This window comes from Amyelois transitella, chromosome 5, assembly GCF_032362555.1.
Source record: "Amyelois transitella isolate CPQ chromosome 5, ilAmyTran1.1, whole genome shotgun sequence".
Lineage (NCBI taxonomy): Eukaryota > Metazoa > Arthropoda > Insecta > Lepidoptera > Pyralidae > Amyelois > Amyelois transitella.
Genome location: NC_083508.1, coordinates 7,330,872 through 7,356,088, shown reverse-complemented (window position 1 = coordinate 7,356,088; position 25,217 = coordinate 7,330,872). Strand labels below are relative to the sequence as shown.

The 25,217-nt window shown below is 35.8% G+C and overlaps 3 protein-coding genes across 3 annotated transcripts; 2 read left to right on the top strand and 1 right to left on the bottom strand.

The window, feature by feature from the left end:
- Positions 1 to 1,334: 1,334 nt before the first annotated feature.
- LOC106131800 (integrin beta-like protein 1) lies at positions 1,335 to 7,040 on the top strand. The gene is made up of 3 exons (XM_013331007.2): positions 1,335 to 1,606; positions 2,682 to 2,845; positions 3,309 to 7,040. Exons 1-3 carry the CDS (start codon positions 1,366 to 1,368, stop codon positions 3,456 to 3,458), a joined length of 555 nt encoding a protein of 184 aa, XP_013186461.2. The 5' UTR covers positions 1,335 to 1,365; the 3' UTR covers positions 3,459 to 7,040.
- An 859-nt stretch (positions 7,041 to 7,899) lies between these two features.
- On the top strand, positions 7,900 to 20,065 carry LOC106131818 (tyrosine decarboxylase). The gene is made up of 10 exons (XM_060954898.1): positions 7,900 to 8,214; positions 14,793 to 14,844; positions 15,660 to 15,730; positions 16,096 to 16,332; positions 17,278 to 17,817; positions 17,893 to 18,082; positions 18,168 to 18,232; positions 18,608 to 18,816; positions 19,178 to 19,258; positions 19,954 to 20,065. The coding sequence occupies exons 1-10, from the start codon at positions 7,900 to 7,902 to the stop codon at positions 20,063 to 20,065; spliced, it is 1,872 nt and encodes a 623-aa protein (XP_060810881.1).
- A 1,324-nt stretch (positions 20,066 to 21,389) lies between these two features.
- On the bottom strand, positions 21,390 to 25,056 carry LOC106131812 (methylosome protein WDR77). The gene is made up of 6 exons (XM_013331023.2): positions 24,807 to 25,056; positions 24,151 to 24,320; positions 23,122 to 23,298; positions 22,059 to 22,221; positions 21,737 to 21,908; positions 21,390 to 21,638 (listed from the first exon to the last, which is right to left on the bottom strand). The coding sequence occupies exons 1-6, from the start codon at positions 24,916 to 24,918 to the stop codon at positions 21,431 to 21,433; spliced, it is 1,002 nt and encodes a 333-aa protein (XP_013186477.2). The 5' UTR covers positions 24,919 to 25,056; the 3' UTR covers positions 21,390 to 21,430.
- Between the last annotated feature and the right edge of the window lie 161 nt (positions 25,057 to 25,217).

Sequence of the window (25,217 nt, the reverse complement as noted above, 5' to 3'; positions counted from 1 at the left end):
AGACTGCTGGCTCTGTCTACTCTGCATGGGACCGCAAAACACTATCCTTTGCCTTTCTGGGTGACGTCACTCAACATTCCTTCTATAGTATTTTCTAAAGTCGCTATACTAGGACATTCGGATTCTGAATTTTGAACAAAATAAGAAAAATATTAGTTTTCTGTAGTCCGGTTTTTCATGGGTATAAAGAGGAAAATAAGCGAAATAAGAAGAATGAGGTTGTGCCCCCGTAGTATACTGTGCGCGACGCCGCTTTTATCGCGCGTAAAGCTATTGCTGTCCCATTTGACGTCATAATAAAATAATCTCAATTTTATCATTAAGCCAAACATCTGAACGTGGCCTATCAGCATTTTCAAGATTGCTGGCTCTGTCTACCCCGCAAGGGATAAAGACGTGATTATATGTATGTATAAAATAAGATAACAGCGATAGTTTTCCGCGCTATAAAAACGGCGTCTTGCGTGCGATGCTGCGAGGGCTGGAACAAAATCCTAGTCAGTTATTACATAAAGAGCCTTTTTATAATTAATTACACACGAGTGAAGCACAAGCTTTGAGGTGGAAAAGAAGTAAAAATACTTACCTAAATGTTAAAAATTTAACATCTGTTGTATCTTAATCACAGATAGGTAATGATCATAATAACAAAAAGTTTATCTACCTATCGCTTTGTTCCTTGACTGATTTGTGCGATCAATGACAAATAGTAGGTACTTACTTACATGGCTCAAACTATATTTTCTCTTTCCTTGCAGAATAGGATGAAACAGATACCTACCTACATATTAAGGAAGTAATTTAAATGAAAATTTACATATCTAAAATACAATGTTTTGATGTAAGCACCAAAGCGCGGGGCTTTCCAGTAGGAATTTACGAAATAAAAAGTGCCTATAGGTATTTTGAAATTATAGGTAATACTAATATGTACCTATGGATGAGCTATTGTTTTGACTTCGAGAAATACCTAAAAGAAATAATAAAAAAAAATGCCAAGAAGATCGCTTTTACTACATTTGATTTTGTAGGGCTTTATCACGGGATCAGTTTAAGTCGACAGCGAATCATGCCACATAAATTCGCCTTTATTATTAATATATACTACGCATATTAAAATACATTTCAACTTTTAAAGAAGGACGGGCCCAAAATGCAAACCTAAACTTTTACACCATATGGTTAAGAATTAATAATGTTCACCCTCTTGACTAGTAGGAACAATAATTATATTTACGCAATACCTACTAACGAATACGGACCAAGAAAAGGTTATCTAAATCGATATAAATAAGTCACGGCTAAGCAATAATTGTTGGACAGTTGTATTTGCTCATTAGTTAAGTAAACAAGTGGATTTGGAAAATGAGGGATTTCATGGCTATTCTTACTTTAAGTTTTTTTGGAATAGTATCTGCGTGGGCAGGAAGTCGAGTAGTTGCGATAGATGAACGATGGGTTTGCAATATAAAACAGTCGTGTAGCGAATGTTTACAATTGAGTCATTGTTCGTGGTGCCCCACTGAAAATAAGTGTTTTTCTAATCAGCTCCCCAGTTTTGAAGAATTTTGTAATAACGATAGCGTGGTACACAAGGACTACGGACGTAAGTTTCTACACAGGTTATGCTTATCCTAATCCCTATAAAAATCTTATAATAAAAATTTATTTAATAAAAAATATGTGAAGTAAAAATAAATAATTATTCACTTAAATGAAAAAGTAATTTCGGTTCAGCAGTGACAAATACAAGTACCTACATATTTAATTACATTCATAAAACCGGCCAAGTGGGAGTCGGATACGCTCACGAAGGATTCCTTACCATATTCACGTTTGTTACATAAATATTTATTTTATACATATATACCGCAAGGGTGCCGTGTGGTTCCCGGCACCAATACAAAAAAGGATAGGATGTCGTAAAAGGCGACTAAGGGATAGGCTTACAAACTTGGGATTCTTTTTTAAGGCGATGGGCTAGCTACCTCTCACTATTTGAATCTCAATTCTATCATTAAGCCAAATAGCTGAACATGGCCATTCAGTCTTTTCAAGACTGTTGGCTCTGTCTACATAGCAATGGATATAGACGTGACCATATATATGTTTATATATAAAGCAAAATGTAATACTTATGTCTTAATATTTTTTTGATACTTATTAATTTTGTAAGTACCTACCTACTTATTTGTTGTAGGTACTTATACCGTTACCATACCATTTGTATTGTTTCAAAGGTCAAAAATTATATCTGTGTTTAAACTAAAAAGAAATATTTCTCCGAAATCTAACTTGGCACCAATAGTAAAACATTAGGTACAGTCAACAGCATGTCATGTGACCTTGCATGGAACTCTATGACATGGTAATAGAAGCGTATTTGCAGTGAATTTGCGTAGGTATAAAAGGTAAAAACACAATTTACTATAGAAATCGGAACAATAAAGGCCTATATTAATATCCCGATTATATTCTGCCTTGTGGTTCATGGCACTTTAAAATTGGACCACACCATCTCTTTCTCATGGAAAATTTTTCTCTTTCTAATTGTAAGAGTCAATCAAATGATCAAACTCAATTCCGTCATTAAGCCAAACCACATGAACGATGAAAAATGAAGGGCAAGAACATACAACAATGAGAAATACAACGTCGTAAATTTGTAATCGTGGTTGCAGTCAGCCTAGAAGAATTCGCCGAATGTGCCTGTACACCTCCAGAGGAGCTAAAGCAAAATTGCAGTCCCCCTGGGGTGCAAGAGGAGGAGTGTTATGGGCGCGGCAGGTGCTTATGTGGCCGGTGCAGCTGCTTCTCTATGATTGACCAGGAACATCCCACTAAGGTATCAAATTGAGACATCATAGATAAGATAATGAACGGAATTTATCTATCTATCTATAATCGAGACGAAATATGGGGAGTAGTGCAAGGTATAACGTAATGAGTACTTACGGTGTGTCGTGCGGGTATTGTCTGCTATCTGAAAAGGTAAATGTCAGCTACTGCCTATTTATATACGGTTTTTTAACGCATAAAATATTAGATTAAATTACCTAAATGAACACTTTAGATAACTCTTGGTAGTAATAAAAAGCGACGAAGGACGTTGAGGCGAGGTCAGACGGGAGTCCCTTCGTGTAATAACCTGACTTACGCAATTCAGAATGATGGTCAAAGGGCGTACCCGGGGGCTCCTCTTCACGAATCGAATTATGGTAGATAAGTATAAAGTGAGCTGTAGTGATTACCTACCTAAGTATATTTCAGTTTTTATAAAATAAATATGTAGTCACCTATTGTTTCAGATGGTGTTTGGCGAGTACTGTCAATACGATAACTTCTCCTGTGATGGTCCGAGATGTAATGAAGGGCCTTACTCAATAGTTGAGGAGGACGAGGCCCGATCATTGAATGTAGATAATATGCCAGATGATGTGCCTTATTTAGATAAATAGGTTAAAAGATAATTCTCAATCAAAGTTTATACAATTTATAATACTTACTTAGGTAGTACTAATTAAGTACAAAACAAACCCCCAATATTCGAAAGTATCGGATAAAGCCCCCCAATGACATCCTCCTCAAATAAGGGATATGTAGGAACGTACGTACATCAACGATAGATAAATCTGACCCTTCTATGGTTTTGGATTGTATGAACGGGAGTCACGTCATGATTATCTGCCGTTGACTGAACTACCTACATTTATTTCCAATCAAACTAATATGCTCGAAACTGGTGTCCGAAGTATAGGTACTGCTACGATTTAGGTACTTAAGGATCTATTTAAATAACTACACGCAAAAAGTTTAAAAGTATTCTAAGTACCTATGAAATAAACTTACGTACATAAAGGTACCTAGCCTGCCTGATGATGATACACTATCAGTATCAGGCAGGATATTTTAGGTGTGTGGTGGTTTACAAATGTCCACTGAAATACATAAAATCACGCTACTCTCTCCGAGGGAAAGGCAATCTTTCCATTTGCCACGATCCCAGCATACTTCTTTTGCTTCATCCACACTCATAACTCTCTTCATCGGTTAAGGCCTTTTGATTTTTCAGAATCTTTGTAATCACGTATTATGCAATAATTTCCGATTGTGTAAGTAGGTAAATGGTGTAAGCTGCAGCGTCCTTTTCAAACTTGACTTCGGTTTTGATAAGCCCTTCCCTTATTTAAAAATACGTTCGCATTTTTAACTTAAATTAGAGAAACTTGTTCAATAGCAGGCTATAAAGAATGAAGAAAGATCGTCGCCGGCGGTGGTTTTCAGAGTGCGCGCTCGAGCGAAGAATCTGCGCCTCAATTAGGGAATTGATATGAGCGCGTCTGCTTCGGATGGCTCATCGGACTCGAGTGGCTGCCCGTTATGGTACGCGAAATTAGATTTCAACGAGGCTATTTTCTTCTTCCATGGCTCCAACTTTTATTTCCTTGAGATCCATCGAGAGTCTTCGCGGAAATCGATGATTGGCACTGTGGGCGGGTCATTAAATTAAAATGAGTAGATAAGTGTCTCCTTGCATAGTGACCACATTTAATATGTAATAGGTATTTACATCAGGGATAGTAGGTACCGAGAGATAACTAAAAATTCTTATGCTAAAATAAAGTGCATAAAGTAAAAAAAAAAATTCGTACAGTATAGAAATTTTTTTTTCGCGACGCATCCGTCGCTTCACGATTTATTCATATTCCCGGAATTTACCTGTTGGTATATTTTTATTTCTCTCCTTTAAGATTAGTTGGTAAGTACTCACAAAGATATTATCTGATTAAAAGGTTATTTTTATTTTATTTATTTTTATTCATCTTTATTAGGCAAACAAACAGTTACTTATTAATATCTATTATCTTATAATATGATACATAAACAATAAAGTTTCCTCTGTTTACTAATACATCGTAAAGACAAGAAAATTATAAATGTAGGTACTTAAGTGTGTTACATATTGACAAAAATTTTATAAAGTTTATATTAAACAAAAAGCCATTGATTAGTCGCAAAAATGTTGTCTTTAAACTTATTTTAGTATAATGATCTTATATTTAACTATATGACCTTATGGATAAGTTGAAAAAATCAAAGTCATTGTACCTAAATGTTATTGTAACTACGACAAGCGCGGTACAAGAATGTACATATTCCGAATGTAATTAGTTTTAGCTTAAGGAACATCGAAAAGTAATTCAATTCTAGAATTTGGCGACGGCATTTTTAAATAAATATAACTTACCAAATGTAGAGATGCGGCGACTAGTCAGTGACGGCAAGGTTTCTGTAATTTTATCATATAGCGGTTTTCAAAAAATTTATATTGTATCACTTTTTTTTATTCCATTCCATTTTGGCTCCAAACGATAGACGCATACTCTAATACCTATGGGTCATACAAAGGCATTAGGTATATAAAAGCAATCTCGTTGAATTATAATTAAATTCCCTACTGATACGTAAAACAAAACCCAACATTTTGTAAGCTTTAAAATACTGAGTAAGATTAGAAAATACTTTTAAAACATTATAGTAGGTACCTAAGTATTTAATTTAATTTCTGTTCAATAATTGTGGTGAAATTTAGACGTCGCGATAGGAGCTCGTGGCATCCAATTGAATTAGGGATGGAGCGCGGAAATTGTTTTAGTGTCGATGAAGCAACGCCTGCGAATTTCCATCGTCATCACAGAACGACAATACGTTTAAAAACGTGGCGAGAATATTGAACAGAAAAAGTAATAAATACAGAAAAGAAATATTTAATGGATTTTAATGGTATCCGTCAGTAAGATACCATGATCTCCTAAATGAAAATTAAAAATTATAAACAACTCTAATAGAAAATATTTAATTAGATACCTAGGTATAATATCACGTGAATCATTAGGTATAGTATTATTGGTATTTATGGCATTACCCAAGGGTAAGTAAATAAAGGTTAAAGGCAAACAATTTTAAAAACTTATTCATTCCGGACCCAAGGTTCTCCTGGAGGACTGTTCTGGGGGTGCTATGGGAACTTTTATTCGGATCCGTGGCACTACCTACATATGTCAAGTATGGTGTTAGAACGTAATACTTCTTAGAGTGAACATGGATGTGAGAGTTTTAAAGTAGTAGGTAACCATTTTAAAGGCTGATTCTGTTTTTGATCTGTTATACAATTTTTACTTCGACGATATTGAATAATCGCCTAAGCAGAGTAACGTGCCCTGAATTTCAAGAGGGGAATAAGATGTCATGGAGATTGGTAGATATATTGCACAATAGGGGAGGACATCACACATAATAATATGGCATTGGTATTCCGGCGTTGGAAAGAATGCACGTTCCGTCGCCGGGGGCGGCGTCTCCTCGGGTGCTGCGGGGTTCTCACATACCGTGGCACCATCCTACGCTATTTGCTTTTAAAATCCTCTTCGGTGTAAATTCGAACAAACGGACGATCCAAAGTGATGAATTAGAAGTGCGTATCCGAAACTTATAAATATCCTATTGTAAAGACGAAGTTAGTAGGTATGCAAAGTCGGTCGTAACATATTTTTAGGTAGTTTATTTACAAAATATTTCTGCATCAGACTAAACTTTAGTAAAAAAAGCTTGCTGTATTCCATTTCATTTCAACTTGTAAACAATTTAAAACTTTGCCAACATCTCTATTGAACAAACGCTTTAGAAGAGAACAAGGTGCAATAGTGGAATTTTGTTCTGAACTAATATAAAAACACAAAAAATGTAATTTAAGAAGAAAGAAAAGGTTATTATCGTTTCTGAATTAAATTGAAGGAAAATAAACGGAATTCGGAGGAAAAGTCTAGGTCGAGTTGATGAATATTTATATAGCCGTACTTGTCCTTAAAACCCTCTTCATAAGCTCCCATAAAATAATCCAAAATCTGGTGAACCTGACGGCGGCAGTTTAGAAAAGAGAAAGTTGTTTTTATATAAAACTACATATATGTAAGTAACAGATATGATACAGTTAAGTACTAGAATAAAAATAATTGCCGCTTCTACTTATTTTTGGCAGATAACAAATACATATTAAGTACTTAGATATAATAAAATCTGTAAGTAAAGTATAATAAAACCAGTTTCTTGCGATTTGGTATCTTTACACTTTTTTTTTATTATTAACTTTAACACAAGAAACAATAGTACCTACATAGGTTCTGTTTATTTCTAAAGAAATCCCTTCCAGCAGACCCGAGACAGGAGACATGAAGGAAAGGCCGACAGTCGTACGTGCATTTACCTACGTACATACATATTTTATAATATAGTGTGAGGTGCGCACTGTGATACTCAGTGGGCGCATTCAGCTGAAATAATGAAGTGGCATCGAGGGCGGGCAGCGCTGGCGACTTCGTAGCGGGAGACGAGCGTCGGTGCAACGAAAGCAGCGGACGCGGAAGCGGGGCTCTCACTCAATAAACTTAAACTAAACTCCTATACTTTAAGGGTGTAGGTAAAGCACGAACAGGCTGCGACTGCCACGACGCTATGACTAAACTTAAACGACATTGGTCACTCACAGTGAAATTCTAGCCTAGACGTAGGAATGCCTTCAAAAACAAAAAAATAAACAAAAGAAGACAAATATGGTAACTGAATATGGAAAAGGTATATCTTAGTAGTATATTTTTTTGTTAACTGATTATCGCTTAATCGTATGTTATGGACAACAAGGCTTACAGTTCCGCGACGAAGCATTCACCATTCCTTCACGGCCGCGGATGCGCCCTCCCCGCACCTCCCGCGGCCCGCCCTCTCGACCACTGGAGTGCTGGCTTGGCTGCGGTCGTCGAGTCAGCCGGAGGCCGTCGCGGCGCTGACATCGCTGCCTTGTGCCCCTACGGCACCCTTCACTATTTACACCAACTACTCAAAATGGACGTGGAAGAGTTTCGCGTTCGGGGCAAGGAGATGGTAGACTATATTTGCACATATATGACAACGCTGCGTACGCGACGGGTGACTCCATCTGTGGAGCCGGGGTACCTGCGTACAGCTCTGCCCCCCGAGGCTCCATTCCAACCGGAGAACTGGGACGATGTGATGAGCGATGTGGAGAGTAAGATCATGCCGGGCGTCACTCACTGGCAGCACCCTCGATTCCACGCATACTTTCCGTCCGGTAACGGATACCCGTCCATCCTGGGCGATATGCTGTCGGCGGGGATTGGCTGCATTGGATTCTCATGGGTAATTTTTCATACTTTTTAATAGTTTAAATACTTACTTAAATCTATGAAGAAACAAACATTATGATACTACTTAGTGCTCAGAGTCAATCACTTTCTTCTCCGAGATACACAGTGCGATGAACATATTGAAAGAAGCAATTTTCAAATATTAATTTATATCGAAGACCTTCCTTATTTACTTATCGAACTACAAATTGAAAGTTGTTCTAAAAAACGAATTTACACTCGCGGCGATGGCTGTTGAAAAAATATAATTTCACAATGTCGCAAACAGGGCACACCTACAAAAATACTTATTAAAACCGCATCTTATGAGAGGAAATAACAATTATTGATAATTTCGCTTGATAATTAGATTGTTGTTGCTTTCAGCATATCATAGGTATTCACTTAACTAAATTCAGATGTCCTTAATGAATCAGTAACTTTTTCAGAAAAGAAATAGCATTTTCAATCACACAATTTTCATTTAGGTACTTAATCATTTAGGACGTCTGAATTCAGCCATGTGGCAATTGTGGCATACGCATTTAACACTGAAATTTTCAAAGGTGCGATAAACATATCTTTTTTTCAATAACTGCTTTTTTTAATATAACAGGTGTTTAGTTTTTTTTAGAATAAAACAAAACAGAAATTGTCAATGCTTCATCACAAATACTAACATTATCTACCGCAGTAATAACATTCATTTGTATAGCTTCACATCGCTAATAAGTTTTAATTACAGTTTATTCGACACGAATTATGTAGCAGGCATTATGTTAAACTTAATGAGAGGTTACATAGTTCGATCGTATACATGTATATATCACTGACATGTTTGTAGAACCGTTAGACGACAAAACACACACACGTTTTATGCAAATATTAATTACTTACAATTGATACTGCAGTTTATACTAAGTTGAAATTCAAGTAAAATGTAATTGAAGTTAGGTACCTACCTTATAGTTTCAAAAAATACTTTCACATATTACGCAACAATAGTTGTTGCCATTTTGACTACTTTGTGGTGGTGGTCTTATTTAAAAAGTTGTATATGCTTTTTTAACAAAAGTTAAACAAACGAACAAACGAAGAATTCAATTTAAATATCTCGACAAAAGTTTTAATAATGACAAATAAATATAATTTCAATTATAATACCAAATAAATTGTTAAAATCGTTATATTAATCATAATAGGTGGTATAAACCTGCTTGCCTTCCATATTATTTTAAAATTGCGATGTCATCAGGGTTCATGTACATACCTACCTATAAGCAGTAACTGTAATTCAACTAATGTACTAATGATATGCAAAAAAGATTTTGAATTGAATTGAATATACGAGGGGAGAAACGTGAATTCGGATGGCTACTTCTTTACCATAGAAATCCAAATAAGAGCCAGATCTCTATGGTCACTCATTATGGCTGGTTCATGGTGTATTTGACAGAAATCATAAAATTATTGTGAGTCTGAAAAGCTTATAAAAATTTAACAAGACATATAATATATACATGGTTGTACACAGAACAAAAACCTAAAGCACTATACCAACCTATGATATAATGCGGGTATAAAAAATCTAAAAATAATATAAAATACTGTCATAGACAATCTATCATCTATATATATAAAACTCTTCCGTTACTGAGTGACTGACTGACAGACAACGCACAGTCGAAACTACTGGTCGTAGACAGCTGAAATTTGGAATGTAGGTTCCTTGGGATATGTAGGGGAGCACTAAGAAAGGATTTTTGGAAATTCAACCCCCAAGGGGGGGAAAAGGGGTAAAAACGTTTCTATGAAAAATCTTATTCCTTGGGTTTATAAACTTGAAACTTGGCATGAACACGTACATAGGCAAGTAAATATGTTTGGCATTATAAGTTTTTTCAAACTACCCTCCAATCGTGATTTAGGGGGTGCGATTGGGTGACTGATTTATTAACGCACAGCCGAAACCGCTCGGTATAGGAGTCTGAGATTTTGAACAGAGGTTCCTTTAGTAACATAAGTGAGCACTAAGAAGGGATTTTTGAAATGTCAACCCCCAAGGGGGGGAAACGGGATAAACTGAGCCGGGGCTGCGGGAAAGTTCTAACGAGATACCGTGGCCCCGGAACGCAAAGGGCAACTGAAGGAACGAGGTGGGTTTTAGTCAGTAAAAGTCTGACACTCCCTTCCGTTCCACCCAGAGCGGGAGAGGTCATTTGATGATTTCCCATCCTTAAAAAAAAAGACTTTGTATGACAACTTTCTACTAATATTATAAAGAGGAACAATCTATTTTTTTATATGTTTGTTTGTTTACACATGTAATCGATAAACTCCGAAACTACTGAATCGATTTCAAACATTCACCATTAGAAAGCTACATCATCCCTGAGTAACACAGGCTATATTTATTAATTCCAGTTGTAACAAGATTTCAGCCTGTGGAAGAAAAAGCCCTGTCGAGATCATTAAAAAACGCTATACTATATATAACCGAAATACACGTGGGCGAAGCCGCGGGCGAAAAGCTAGTTCATTATAATTATAAGTCTATCTTTCAAGTACTATCTCTTTACAAATTAAAGCAGCTAATCGGAGCAATTTGTTATAGAAGAATTTTTATGAATATGGATGAAACGAAAGAAGTATGCAGGAATCATGGCAATCAAAAGTATGAACCTAATCTTTGTCTGCCATTCCTAGAAAGGAGCGTGACTATATGTATGTATACATACATACATAAAGTACACAGAGCGTGACTATATGTATGTATACATACATACATAAAGTAATAAATATACTATATGTATGTATACATACATACATAAAGTCACGCTTTATTATTAATTTGATCACTTTGAACCAGCTAGTCTCAGCCTGTTTGAGACCCTCTATGATTCAATTAAATATTTTTAACGCTAAAAATTATAAGATAACATTCGAAATCTAGGTGAATTTGAGAAATATAATTATCCTTCTTGAATTGGAATTGAAGGTGCGTCCTCCGATGGGACAATTAACAATCTGGCATGATGACCACTAAAGGGCGATATGACATGTCATGGATGAAACTACTAAATTCCATAAGTATTACTTAAAAGCCACATTCAGCTACAACAGTGACAGGTTGCTAGCACATCACCTAAAAGAAGAATACCTAGTTCATTGCCCTTTGATTAACTATAATACATGTACACTTCTTATTACAATCTGCAAAATGAAAACTACGCGAAAGTGCTTCTTAATTCTGTAAAATCATATAAAATTAAAAATTAAATAACAGAATTTGAATCATTACTGAACCGAACCCACTCACTCTTGGCCAGTTTTTGGTACATTGTTTGCCCACGAATAATTTAATAAATCCGTTTAGCTATCAAAGTATTTATTAAACGTTCACTACAATCCCTTCATCCAAAAATCCCTTTGAGGTGGCTTTTACTGGTGGAATATTTTGAACTTAAGAAGATCTTGAAGTTGAAAGGGTAAAGCGATTCTTCAGCATATTTTAAAATTAACTTGTCTTTCCCGCTCAAACCTCAATATATTGAAAAAATCTATGACTTAACTTTAAGAAGTATTGTTAAGAATTAATTCATAATAAAATTATTTTAACGGAGTATTTTTACAAATCGTAGCATTTCGTAGCTTTTGCTACGAGCTACGTGCGTAGCCGTCTACACAAGGAAGTGTCCTCTACGATATTTAGTAGACATTTACGCGATACAAAAATGCGAGCTTCAAATTCATTTACTGAATTAAATCCAATTCGGAATCAAATAGTTTTTCACTCAAAATGTACAAATACGACTTTTTATACTGTCATGTGAAAAAAAAGTATCGTAATAGACGATATTAGTATGTACCAAATTACTGCCTTGACATTTGACCAAGCAGTAATTTTCTAAGTATAATAAAACAAAACACTATCTGGGTCGGCTTCTCCTGATGACAACCATTGATGGATGGAGAATTTGAAGTGCATTCGTCGGTTCATATAATAAAGTTTGTCTTTGCCCGACTGCTCTAGAAGAGATTTAGTTCTCATGTTACAGGAAAATAGTGACCAAATTTTAAAAATAATAAATGTTTTCTTTATTCTATTAAAGCATATTTACCTACTGTTATTTTCTTATAATAACAATTTTAATTACTAATGACGGCAGATGATTACGAATGATACTCAAATGAATTATGCAGGTGTTTACCTTTAGAACAGATAGGTATAATTGCTTGGTTTCATCGGATCGGTCAAATCGGGGACGTTCTGGTGAAAGGTCAAGTCTAGAGTACCTGCCACCGACAAGTTTGCATAGAGAGAGTTATGAATGTGGATGCAGCAAAAGAAGTTGCAGGGATCGTGGCTAGTGGAAAGATGTAGTCTCTGCCTACCCCTTCTTCAGAGGGGTAGGTAAAAGTTATAACAACCCAAAATTAGTCGGGCAGAACATTCTTGCGTCAATGCCAATCCGCTGCAATCAAGAAACAGTTTTTGCCCCAAATACGCGTCCATGGCGAAAAGACGTAAATGCAACGTCATTGACATGAATGCAACGATATCGATTATCTACCATGGGGGTTTAAATAACTGAGCAGCGTGTATATTCAACAGCGTCCTGCTTTTACATAAAATTAGTTACAATGGCAACTAAAGTACTTATATTTAATCACATTAATTCAGTAAGGTTTATAGAATTTACAATATAGTTTATTGTTTATTTTATTTATGATGACGAAAAAATAGTAATCTAGGAAGCGCTTGGAGTATGAAGGTACTTTTATATGGTTGGAAGGAGTTTATGCAAAATTAAAAAAATGATAACTTTTTATCTTTGTTTTTCTTCAAATGTGTCATACCTAGCTGTAGACTATAAAATAAAATGGCTCTACTTATAAGTTATATATAATATATTCAGTTTCAATTAATTTATATACAAAAACAATCTCATCTTAGTTAATTTAAGGCACAGTCGTGGTTATAAACGCACTGGCGTATAGATTAAAACTAAGTTAAAATACAATTCGGCAAAGTTTTGTCTACAACGATGACAGCTGTACCTAATTGCTTTGCCCCAAATAGGATATTTATAAATCTAATACTTTTCGCATGTCCGATATTGTGCTGGCTCTGTATTAACAATATCATATAATTTCCTACTGAGCCATTTCCATATGCATTCATTTTATAAAAATAACGTTAAGTAAATAAGTTAGAATAAGATATTTATATTATACTAGCTTTTCGCCCGCGGCTTCGCCCACGTGTATTTCGGTTATATATAGTATAGCGTTTTTTAATGATCTCGACAGGGCTTTTTCTTCCACAGGCTGAAATCTTGTTACAACTGGAATTAATAAATATAGCCTGTGTTACTCAGGGATGATGTAGCTTTCTAATGGTGAATGTTTGAAATCGATTCAGTAGTTTCGGAGTTTATCGATTACATGTGTAAACAAACAAACATATAAAAAAATAGATTGTTCCTCTTTATAATATTAGTAGAAAGTTGTCATACAAAGTCTTTTTTTTTTAAGGATGGGAAATCATCAAATGACCTCTCCCGCTCTGGGTGGAACGGAAGGGAGTGTCAGACTTTTACTGACTAAAACCCACCTCGTTCCTTCAGTTGCCCTTTGCGTTCCGGGGCCACGGTATCTCGTTAGAACTTTCCCGCAGCCCCGGCTCAGTTTATCCCGTTTCCCCCCCTTGGGGGTTGACATTTCAAAAATCCCTTCTTAGTGCTCACTTATGTTACTAAAGGAACCTCTGTTCAAAATCTCAGACTCCTATACCGAGCGGTTTCGGCTGTGCGTTAATAAATCAGTCACCCAATCGCACCCCCTAAATCACGATTGGAGGGTAGTTTGAAAAAACTTATAATGCCAAACATATTTACTTGCCTATGTACGTGTTCATGCCAAGTTTCAAGTTTATAAACCCAAGGAATAAGATTTTTCATAGAAACGTTTTTACCCCTTTTCCCCCCCTTGGGGGTTGAATTTCCAAAAATCCTTTCTTAGTGCTCCCCTACATATCCCAAGGAACCTACATTCCAAATTTCAGCTGTCTACGACCAGTAGTTTCGACTGTGCGTTGTCTGTCAGTCAGTCACTCAGTAACGGAAGAGTTTTATATATATAGATTTACTTGTATTTTATGCTCCAATAAAATAATTTCTTTCTATCGATTTTTAATTTTCTTTAGGCCCTTTCAATAAGGCTTGATTATTTTAATAATGAACCTCTCTATCTCCGAGGGCCTCCTCTTAAATTATGTTGTGGATTGTGGATACTTTTAATCAATTAATTCATCATCATCATATCAGCCGTAAAGCGTCTACTGCTGAACAAATGATTTCCAATGAGTAATTCGGATGGTAGCTTTTCAAAAATTTTGCAGCGTTATCCTAACCTAGAATTATAATTTGAAGTTTATAGCCAAAACAGAAATCTAAGGTGAGTATAACAAACAAGGGTAAAATAATATAAACCTTCGGAACGATTGTGATTTGTGATGTTATATAATTATGTTGTTCAATTGCACTTCCCACAACATAAAAAGTAACTAACCACACTGAACAATTTCAGGCGGCGAGCCCTGCTTGTACAGAACTAGAAATAATAATGCTTGATTGGATGGGTGAGTAAAGAATGATAATATTACCTACATTCAATACGTAGAGTTGGTTTATAGAATTGGATTCGGCAGTCGTAATAAGTTTTTTTTCTCGCGGTGAAATTATAAATAAATAATAAATATATACGGAACAAATTACACATATTGAGTTAGCCTCGAAGTAAGTTCGAGACTTGTGTTACGAGATACTAACTCAACGATACCATATTTTATAATAAATACTTATATAGATAAATAAGACCCAGGCCAATCAGAAAAAGTTCTTTTCTCATCATGCTCTGGCCAGGATTCGAACCCGGGACTTCCGGTGTGAAAGACAAGCGTACTACCGCTGCGCCACAGAGGCCGTTGTATTTATATAAATTGGTCAGCCTTATTTTACCAGTGATCACATCAGTCAGGATCAGTAAATCTTTTATGAATACATCATACACATCTACGAGTATCAGGGTGAGCATTTTACTAGCAAGACAAATTTTATGTTGCTTATTATAAAATTCTTTTTGAGTGTATGTCAAAGTTCAGGGTAATCGAATAAGTGAGTCACCATTTTGAATATTTGTGTATTGGATGGAGTCTCAATCAAGTAAGTAAATTAAACGATTTCAAAGGAAATAAAACAAACAAATAAAAGCTAGTAGGTACATATAAAATAACGAAATTGATATAAATCGGTATTTAGATATAATAATTCCGAATTTTACAGTATGAACGTAACTTTTACCAGATCAGTATAAAATAAATTTGTACTTTTGTGTTATTTTTCTTCGCTACTAGCTATTAGGTATCAATTGTTTCATTTATTTTTTAACTTTCAGGTAAAGCTATTGGGTTACCTCCGGCGTTTTTAGCTTTGGAAGAGGGAAGTAAAGGAGGTGGTGTTATAGAGGTATAGTATTGAAATTAGTGCATTACATAGATATTTTTTTTTAAGGTCCGCGGTGCCTGGTAAATGTCAGTGATTAACCAGGTAGCTAAAGTTCTAAATGGTGGTCATGAATAAAGTAATTCTGTACTGAGATATAATTCACACAGACATCGTAAAATGAAATGAAAGGGTGTTTTTGTGTGATTTTTGGTCGGTCTTTACCAATTAATTTATATACATACTTCACGTATTTATCCCTTAAGGGCTAGACAGAGCCATCATTCTAGAAAAGACTGGAAGGCTACGCTTAGCTGTATCGGTTAATGATGGAATTGAGATTCAAATAGCAAACTATGTCACACCAATAGCAATAAAATTGATTTCAGGGATCGGCGAGCGAATGTGTATTAGTCTCAATGTTGGCGGCCCGCGCGAACGGCATCAAGAGGTTGAAGCACCAATTCCCCACAGTGGACGAGGGCCTCTTGCTCTCCAAACTGATCGCTTATTGCTCCAAAGAGGCGCATTCTGGCGTGGAAAAGGCTGCCATGATTTGCTTCGTCAAATTAAGAATCTTACAGCCCGATGAAAACGGCTCGTTAAGAGGCGAAACTTTAAAAGATGTGTGTATAAATTTTATGACGCTTTGTATACTATGAAACTCAAAGAATTTTAAATTTTCGGGAAAGACCAAAATTTCAAAGAATAGGTATAAATTGTATGATAGGTAGGTACTTGTGCTAAAAAAACGTTTATTGTAATCCTGTAGATAATCTATACAATCATTAAGAGGCAACCATGAAGCAGCCAGAAGATATTATGCTAAAGAACCCTTTAATCTGAACAAACGAAAACGATACAATTCATACCTACTAAAATTTGCAAGGCAGCAAATATAATCAGGTGGTCGGCACTATTAATTGAAAGACCGAGGCGACGGCGCTGCGGCGGAGGCTGTGTTTTGTGGCACTATAGCCCTGACACAAAACACTAAAACTAAAAAAAAACAAAAAAAATTCTTTACTAAGCTTGCAGTTAGTCAAGAAATAATAGGTTAGTCTCGTTTACGAAAGACATTCATTACCTAATAATTATATCCAACGGAGACACGGATTCTCTCTATATCCGACCCGTCTCATTTTAATTGATCGTTATTTTATCTTTGTACTCTGGAGTGTTTTGTGCTCCAGCCGAGAACAGACCTAGATCGGCGCCATCCCGCGTTTAATGACGTGCCCTTGCATGCCGGAAATACGTGGCGAGCCGGGCGGTAATGGAGCGGCATTGTGTGCCACTTTCTATGCGGCAAATATTGAAATTTCGCAATAAGACCCCCTTATGAAATTCTGTTTAATTGCGGCGCCTCGAATTCTCATTTCGATTATGTTCCACTCAATTTCTCGACTCATTTCTATTATGAGGCTGTGTTGAATTCTATATTTTAAAACATGGTTTTAAACGATGCATTTATTTACAAAAGTAACAAGAGTAGGTTAGATCCATTATTAATTTATTGTTTTTTATTTAGACATGTTTGACTACAAAAATCTTTCATATTTGTTTCCTAGGCAATGGAAGAAGACGAAGAGGCTGGACTTGTCCCATTTTTTGTTTCTATCACATTGGGCACTACATCATGCTGTTCCTTTGACAATATGCCCGAGATAGGGCCCGTCGTGAGGAAATTCCCCTCGGTGTGGCTCCACGTGGACGCAGCGTACGCTGGCAGCTCATTCCTTTGCCCTGAACATAAGTACCATTTGGCGGGGATTGAATACGCAGATTCGTTCAACACTAATCCAAACAAACTAATGTTGACAAGTTTCGACTGTTCACTTTTGTGGGTGACTAACCGCTACCTCCTTACATCAGCTCTGGTGGTGGATCCTCTATACCTTCAACATTGCTATGACCACACAGCGATAGACTACAGACATTGGGGCGTCCCGTTGAGCCGTCGATTTAGATCTTTGAAGCTGTGGTTCATGCTGAGAAGTTATGGTATCAGCGGTTTGCAAAAATATATCCGGCGTCATTGCGAACTCGCCAAGTATTTTGAAAAATTGGTAAAAAAGGACGATAGGTTTGAAGTTTGCAACCAAGTAAAGGTAACATAAATTGTGACTATATGATTGACCGCCGCAAAATATACTAATTACCTACACCTTTATTGTGTATTTCAGCTAGGATTGGTATGCTTCCGCCTGGTCGGGGGTCCAGACGAGACGGATCAGCAAATGGACGAATTGAACAGGAAACTTCTTACCAACATTAACGCGTCTGGAAAAATTCACATGGTTCCCGCGTCGGTGAGAGACCGGTTTGTAATCCGTTTCTGCGTGGTCCACCAGCATGCCACACGTGAAGATATCGGTAAGGATAGAGGCTTAATAAAAGTGTTAATCTCTTTTCATTGATTATTGGACCACTTTGTTTAACCAATCATTTTTCTTTTCAGAAATTGCTTGGGACATAATAACGGACTTCGCAACAGAATTACTAGAAGGTCCCGACAAGGAAAGAGTAAGTTAATAGATATTTGTCATTTTTAGTAATGCTATAGGTAATTAAAATTAATGAGACACAATGTGATGATGATGAACTATATGAAAAATTAATTTATTTGTATGTCATTCCCGATAACCTGTCTACTTACATATTCAGAATTTTCTATGGAACAACAAGGTTAGCCTTGAAGTCGAACAAGAACAGCTACGACTATCCCAACCGATCTCGACTTACCAACAACCAACCAAGTACCTATAAGAAATAATTTCAAGGATTGTTAAATACCTTAAATGATGGAATAGAAATCCCAGATGACTGGAAGAAGCCGAGGCCTTTTTGATATTATCATTTTTTTTGGGTATATTAGAAACTAACCCTGTCTGTTTTCAGGACTTGAACGAGGAGCGCGCACGCAAGCACCGCGCTGCTTTGGCTCACAAGCGTTCTTTCTTCGTGCGCATGGTCAGTGACCCCAAGATCTACAACCCGGCCATCAACAAGACGCCTCCCCCCGCGCCGACCAGCCCTATTTCCCCACCCCCTGCGGGGCCCACTACCCCAGACACGCCTGAATCTGACATGGTCCAGCCGCCCACACCGTTCGTATATTTCTTTGATTAAAATTAGCTACATGAAATCAGTATAAAGATTTTGCTGGGTACTTACATCACAAAAAGGAATGGTTATTATTGAGCTGTCCCAAAGTTTTTTCGTGGATTTAACTCAGCGAGTAGAACTTTCAATCATTATGTAGCAAAGCTTAAAGGGGACTCTGTGGTTTGTATTAGAATCGAAACATTATAAGCTTGTGGTACTGAGACATAAACATTCCCGCTGCACCTGGTGCCACAGAGACCGTCAAAACATGACTTAAAAGCTTAAATTAAAATAGCATAAATCCGTTTTTAAGATCTCATAGGTAAAATATAATTAATTAGAAATATATTTTTTTTTTCTCAGGAAACAATCGTCTTGGATCAGCTGGCCTCTGGCGTTTTTCTTCCAGAGCGTTGATCACGATGCCAACGATTTGCCACTAAGGTGTGTAAGGACCTAAATGAGGTTAATCCTGACGTACCTAACAATTTTCGATAAATATATCGTTTGTCATATTGATGAACAAAAAATCCAACAATAGTATCATCCTGTGGTAGTTATATTGATTATATATACCTGCCTATAAACAATCGACATTTTATTAATGATATTGTCTACCTAAAATTGACGATATGAACATTTTCGAGAAGAGAGGTCTATTGGAGTAGGTATATGATCTAAGACTCGAGTTCTCCAAGATTTGACATAATGGCCTCTTAAATGCTTGTGCATATTTGACATGGTCTTGACATAATTTGTACAGTATGTACATATTTTATTTTATTTGACGAAATATTCGTATTGACATAATAAGTTCTACATTCATTCATATTTTTTAATGTAGACAACGTCCATTCGTCCACGATTTAGATTTAAGAGATCTATAGGTATTTGTAAATTGACGTCCGATGAAAATGCTGCAGTGTAGTTTGTTCCGCCGCTTCTACACATGCGCTTTGGAAGCGGTAGTAGTTATTTAAGTTATTTGACATCAATAAGTGATACCTTGTATCCAATTTCGAAAATAATTCTATTCCATTCTAAATCTATTCTATTTGGCACACAAAGTACAATGGGCTACATAAAGTCTGTAGTCTGTAAAAACAAATTTCCAGACATTTACTTCTTTATTGACACAGGTTCCGCCACCTTGATACCATGGTGCGCCTGAGCCCCAGCGCCGGCGGCCGCCGCGGCTCCTCGCCCTGCGCCTCGCCGGAGCGCCGCGCGCCTTCGCCCTTCACGCATTGACCGCACTACAGCCCGGACAAATAATTTATTATATCTACTTGTTCATTCAATAACCCCGATTAATACATATTTCTTGAGCATCTATTTCTGGATTTTTTTTTTACAATTTCGTTACTTACCTACGTTACGTTACTTATTAGCAAGTTGTACCTATATATGTACCTAAGTAGTTAAATTAAAATGTTGTTTAATTAAATAACTAAAAGTTCAAGGTAAATACTATTATGAATACTTGGAATTAAATAATGAACACTTTTACAGTCGTAAGTTTATATGTCAGTAGTTTATAAGTTTATTCGAAACCAAGTAATTATGACCATGTATAAGTATGAAAATTCGTAAGTATGACCATGTCTCTGAATTCCGTTCTCAGCTTAAGTGGCTGCCCATCCGACAACGTAGGAATCTTCATATTCTTTGTCAACTTTATAATATTCTTAATAATCCCCTAGCTCCAGATTATCTTAGATCCGAATTTCAACTTTTAAGTTCCACCCATGAAAGAATCCTACGTTCCTCTAAGAGGTTGACCCTTGCAACACCTTTTCACCGTACAGGTTTCTATTCAAATTCTTTCGCTGCTAGAGCTGTCAGACTTTGGAATGCACTTTCTGATTCCGTTCAAGCTTCTCTGAGCCGCCGCGCCAGTTTTAAGTCGCACGTGGTCCAGTTGTTTCTGACTCAGTCATGAGAGAGTAAATAATCTCTGTATGTAATCTGCTGCAAATGTATATATATATATTTATATACGTATGTTTGTGTAGTGTAGTATATGGGTTTATATATGTATATATTAAGTATAGGTTTATAGTATAAATGGTATATATAGTAAGTATGTTTATTATACAGTTTTATTATCACCCACAACAAAGGTTCTCTGCTTAACCCAATGGTAGACTGTTAGACAATGCTATTAGCATTAAGTCCGCCTATTGTACTTTACAAATTGTAATTGTTACAATAAAGAATAAATAAATAAATAAACAAATATACAAATCTTATCAAGCTCAGTGCTCATACCAAGTCTTCTTCCCGGTTACATCATCACCTCTCTGGAGAAGAGCCCGGTGTACGCCTTGATAACCATGTTCCAGGATAGGGTGAGGTTTTTACACGAAGCGAATCTTGTCTGACCTCCAGAACCTTCGCAGGGGAACATAACCCGTATTCGATCATGGTTACACATTCAGTTGCTTGAATGTGTAGGTTTCCTTACGATGTTATCCCTCACCGTAAGAACATCGGTTAGTTCTAAAAATTTAGGCTATTAAATATACCTAATATCTATAGCAATTTTTAAAGGAAAAACAATAAAATTCATTGATCAGGAACGAATTTATATATTAAAAAAGAACTCCCTTAACATTACTCGCAAACAACATTGTGGGTTTTCAACTCTCCATCCCAGCCAACAGTGTGCAGGACATTGCTTGCCTCCGCATCCCAGGCCATGCCTCGCACAAAATTACTGTGCATATGTCTGTCATGGTATACCACTTGAGCCGTGTCATCATTATTGATGGCACAAACAGAAACAATCTTATTATCACAGCATATGGCGACTTTGTCCGAACTGAAAATAAAATATGGACTTTTATGCAAACTGTTTTTAAATAGATGTACAAAATATAAATGTTTCTCATACGATCAAGTAACCGTACAAAGACTTACTCTTTATTAACAGCTATTTTGTGCAAAGCAGCAGGAAACTCCATCAACCGCATTATTGATTTCGGATTCCTAGCATCCACTAAACTCAACACGCCAGCTTCATCACCAAATATTAATTTGTTCTCATTTATCCACTGCAGACAACGGACACCACAGTCATTCTTCACTAAATCTATAAAACATAGACATAATATAACAAGTAGGAAACTGTGGAGAGAGAAATATATTATGCTATATAGAGAAAATAATAAATAATAATAACTGATTAGTATAATCTAAAATATAATAAGTAAAAATACTTTGATTATCAAAATATACTTACCAACAATTGGCTTAGCAACAAATTCATCCCACAAACTTATATATTCATCTAAGGAGCCAGTGGCAAAGCTTTTCGATCCTGGTAAAACTGCCACATCACATATAGACATACTATGTGCAGCAATATAGTTTTGTGTACAGATCATTTCATTTATATCCCAAACCTAGAAATAACAGTTAACATTCATGAAAAAATATTTAATACACTCTGCGGATATTCTTCCATTGATGTTAATGTGGCATCATGCGAAATTTAATCAGTTGAAGATATTGAAATTCCAAAAACCCAAAAGAAGAGGCTGAAAATTATAATGATCAAGAAGAAAAGTCAACTCCGATTTTGTCACACGCCTTGGCATTATCAGTAGTTAATTAAAGTAATTCATTGAATTAAAGCTAAAATGCACCACAAAAGTTAAATTACGTTAAAAATCTTGTAATTGTTAATGCCTCAAAATCTTTTGTCAAACTAAAATAAGTGATTATTTTAAATATCGTGATAGATACCTACAGGCATTTTATATAACGCACATAATTTTTAAATGTACAATTCAATACCTAATATTAATACATACATATGTAGTAGGTCTATAGTAATGTTCTAACTATTGTCGCTCAAGTTCAGTAACAATCTTAATACAAGAAAGCTGATTTCCCTGTATTTATGGAGGGCTGTGAAATTTTGGATACCAGATTTTAAGTAAGTGTTAGCCTAACACATCTAAGAAAACCACACTCAAATTCAAGCAAGTTTTCATGTGATGCCAGTACAAACATACAGACAGAAGGAAAGAAGTTTCTATAAAATGTCTTCTTTTGGTTGTATATAATAGATCTTTTCTCTCATTATAGATTTTTGCCAATTTCTTTTAAGTACAGACATAAATCAGTTGCAATTTTATTTAGCTGTTAAGGGTGAGTAATTCAGTGCTGGCAAAAGCTGCTTTTTCATAAAAAATAATGTAATATATATCACGTCTTTATCTCTTACAAGATGGACAGGATGTACAGTCTTGGAAACTAAAAAACTCTACACGAGGTGAAAATAGTAAAAACTAAATTACTTTAATATTGCCATCTGCTCCTGCAGTAACATATTCACTTTCGAGACTAATGCAATCCACCGCCAACACAGCGTCATCATGTTCAGCAACTGATACATCTTCACTCCACATCTTCCAGACATCATCGCAAGATGATGACCAAATACTGACTCTCCCATTGTCTTCACATAATAAAACCTGTAATTGGAAACAAAAATATTTTATTTAATTAATTCAGAAGTAGAATTTGTAAGGCAATAAACTCAAAATAATTAAAGGATAAATCACTTACATCAAACAATGTTACTAAAGAAAGAAAGTTAATGTTTTCGAGACAATGATCATATTTTCAGCTTACTATAAGAGCTACTTCAATGATGGGAATGTAGGCAAAGCAGGCAAATTTCTGATAGTCACCAGTAAATTCTATCATTAAGCCCAAACTGTTGACTCTGTCTTTCCCCCAAAAATGATTATATGGATGTACCCAAAGTTGTCCATATCCATTAAAGGATTATGAGTATTCACTTACTTAAAACACTTAGTCTAGAGCGTTATTGCAATAGTCTTAAGTTTATCTTCAATTATACATATTAATAAAACTCTATCCTTAGTTAACTATTGTGTTAACTCAAAATAATTCCCAGAATACAGATTCGTCTAGTTTGGGAATTATTAAATCAGTGTACATTTTACTTCAACACAAATAAACAAACATCATTACATCCTACCGGATCTTCCGTGATGCCTTCTACCAATCAAGTTACAGGTTTATTCTTAGTTTGATGGTGGATGGCTGAGCATTGGACCAGATTAGAAAATGTATTAACACCTTTTATATGAACGATGTATGCACATAATATGTTGCTGAAATGAGTCAATAAAACCAATTTTTTTTTTAATATAAATATTAAGTGTGTTTCCCAGCACCAATAGAAAAATTTGGCCAAACAGTCTCTTGAAGATTGTTGGCTCTGTCTACCCCGCAAGGGATAAAGACATAATTGTATGTATGATTAATGTATACAGACACTTTAAATTCTGACCTACCTTGTCTAATTTACCCACAAAACATCCACCTGCTGTTCCACTGGTCAAATGAATGCTCTTCTTGGGTATATATTGGAGATCCTGTGCTTCTGATGGTGATGTATGTACAATGGCTCCGCCATTCCAATAACGTCCAGTTAACTCAGAGCAACCTATCAGCACTCTGTTGTCTGTTATAATAACATTTCTATTAAATATAACATAAAGGAAAAACGCATTATGAACTATGTCTAAACCAAAGTATCCCCTTTATCAAAAAACGGTTCAAGAAATCCTTTTCCTACTAAAACAAAAGCCTGTACTTAGTTAAATATACCAGGTTTTATAGATAAAACATATAAGGAAAATTATAAAATATAATTAAGTTAAAGTATCTTACGTGCCGTGTGGTTCCCGGCACCATTACAAAAAAGAATAGGCCCACTCCATCTCTTTCCCACGGATGTCGTAAAAGGCGACTAAGGGATAGGCTTATAAACTTGGGATTCCTCTTTTAGGCGATGGGCTAGCAACCTGTCACTATTTGAATCTCAATTCTATCACTAAGCCAAACAGCTGAGCGTGGCCTATCAGTCTTTTCGAGACTGGTGGCTCTGTCTACCCCGCTAGGGATATAGACGTGATCATATGTATGTATGTATGTTAAAGTATCTTACCAGCATTAACGGAAATGTGGTCAAAATATGAAAGGGTACTCGTGCCGGTAGTATCAGACCTATAAACTTCGGCATTTAGATGTGGTGGTATAATTTTGTTACAATTTTCCATATTGAACGGTTACTTTTGCTATTTCACAAATATTTATAAAAGAAGGCAATACAAACTAAAAACATTACAGTAAATTTACCCGAATAAAAATCACAAACTCAAAACATGACAACAAAATTTTTTGAATTGACTACCTGTCATCTGTCTGTCTGTCATCAATTGTCATTTATCTAGAGTTACCAACCCCTATGAAATTTTCTCAATCTCAATTCTCAAATATTTTAGGTTTAATTAAACATTGTGTAAACACTACATCGAAAATTTACTAAAAGATGATATTCACGGAACGTTCATTTATT

Bases quoted from the DNA above. Each gene is read 5' to 3' on its own strand.
- LOC106131800 (XM_013331007.2), top strand. From the start codon at position 1,366: ATGAGGGATTTCATGGCTATTCTTACTTTAAGTTTTTTTGGAATAGTA. The intron at 1,607-2,681 runs GTAAGTTTCTAC...TCGTGGTTGCAG, and splicing joins GGTACACAAGGACTACGGAC to TCAGCCTAGAAGAATTCGCC. The intron at 2,846-3,308 runs GTATCAAATTGA...CTATTGTTTCAG, and splicing joins ACCAGGAACATCCCACTAAG to ATGGTGTTTGGCGAGTACTG.
- LOC106131818 (XM_060954898.1), top strand. From the start codon at position 7,900: ATGGACGTGGAAGAGTTTCGCGTTCGGGGCAAGGAGATGGTAGACTAT. The intron at 16,333-17,277 runs GTGTGTATAAAT...TTTGTTTCCTAG, and splicing joins GAGGCGAAACTTTAAAAGAT to GCAATGGAAGAAGACGAAGA. The intron at 18,233-18,607 runs GTAAGTTAATAG...GTCTGTTTTCAG, and splicing joins AAGGTCCCGACAAGGAAAGA to GACTTGAACGAGGAGCGCGC.
- LOC106131812 (XM_013331023.2), bottom strand. From the start codon at position 24,918: ATGGAAAATTGTAACAAAATTATACCACCACATCTAAATGCCGAAGTT. The intron at 24,321-24,806 runs GTAAGATACTTT...TTATTATAACAG, and splicing joins CCACATTTCCGTTAATGCTG to ACAACAGAGTGCTGATAGGT. The intron at 21,909-22,058 runs GTAAGTATATTT...TATGTTTTATAG, and splicing joins TGTTGCTAAGCCAATTGTTG to ATTTAGTGAAGAATGACTGT.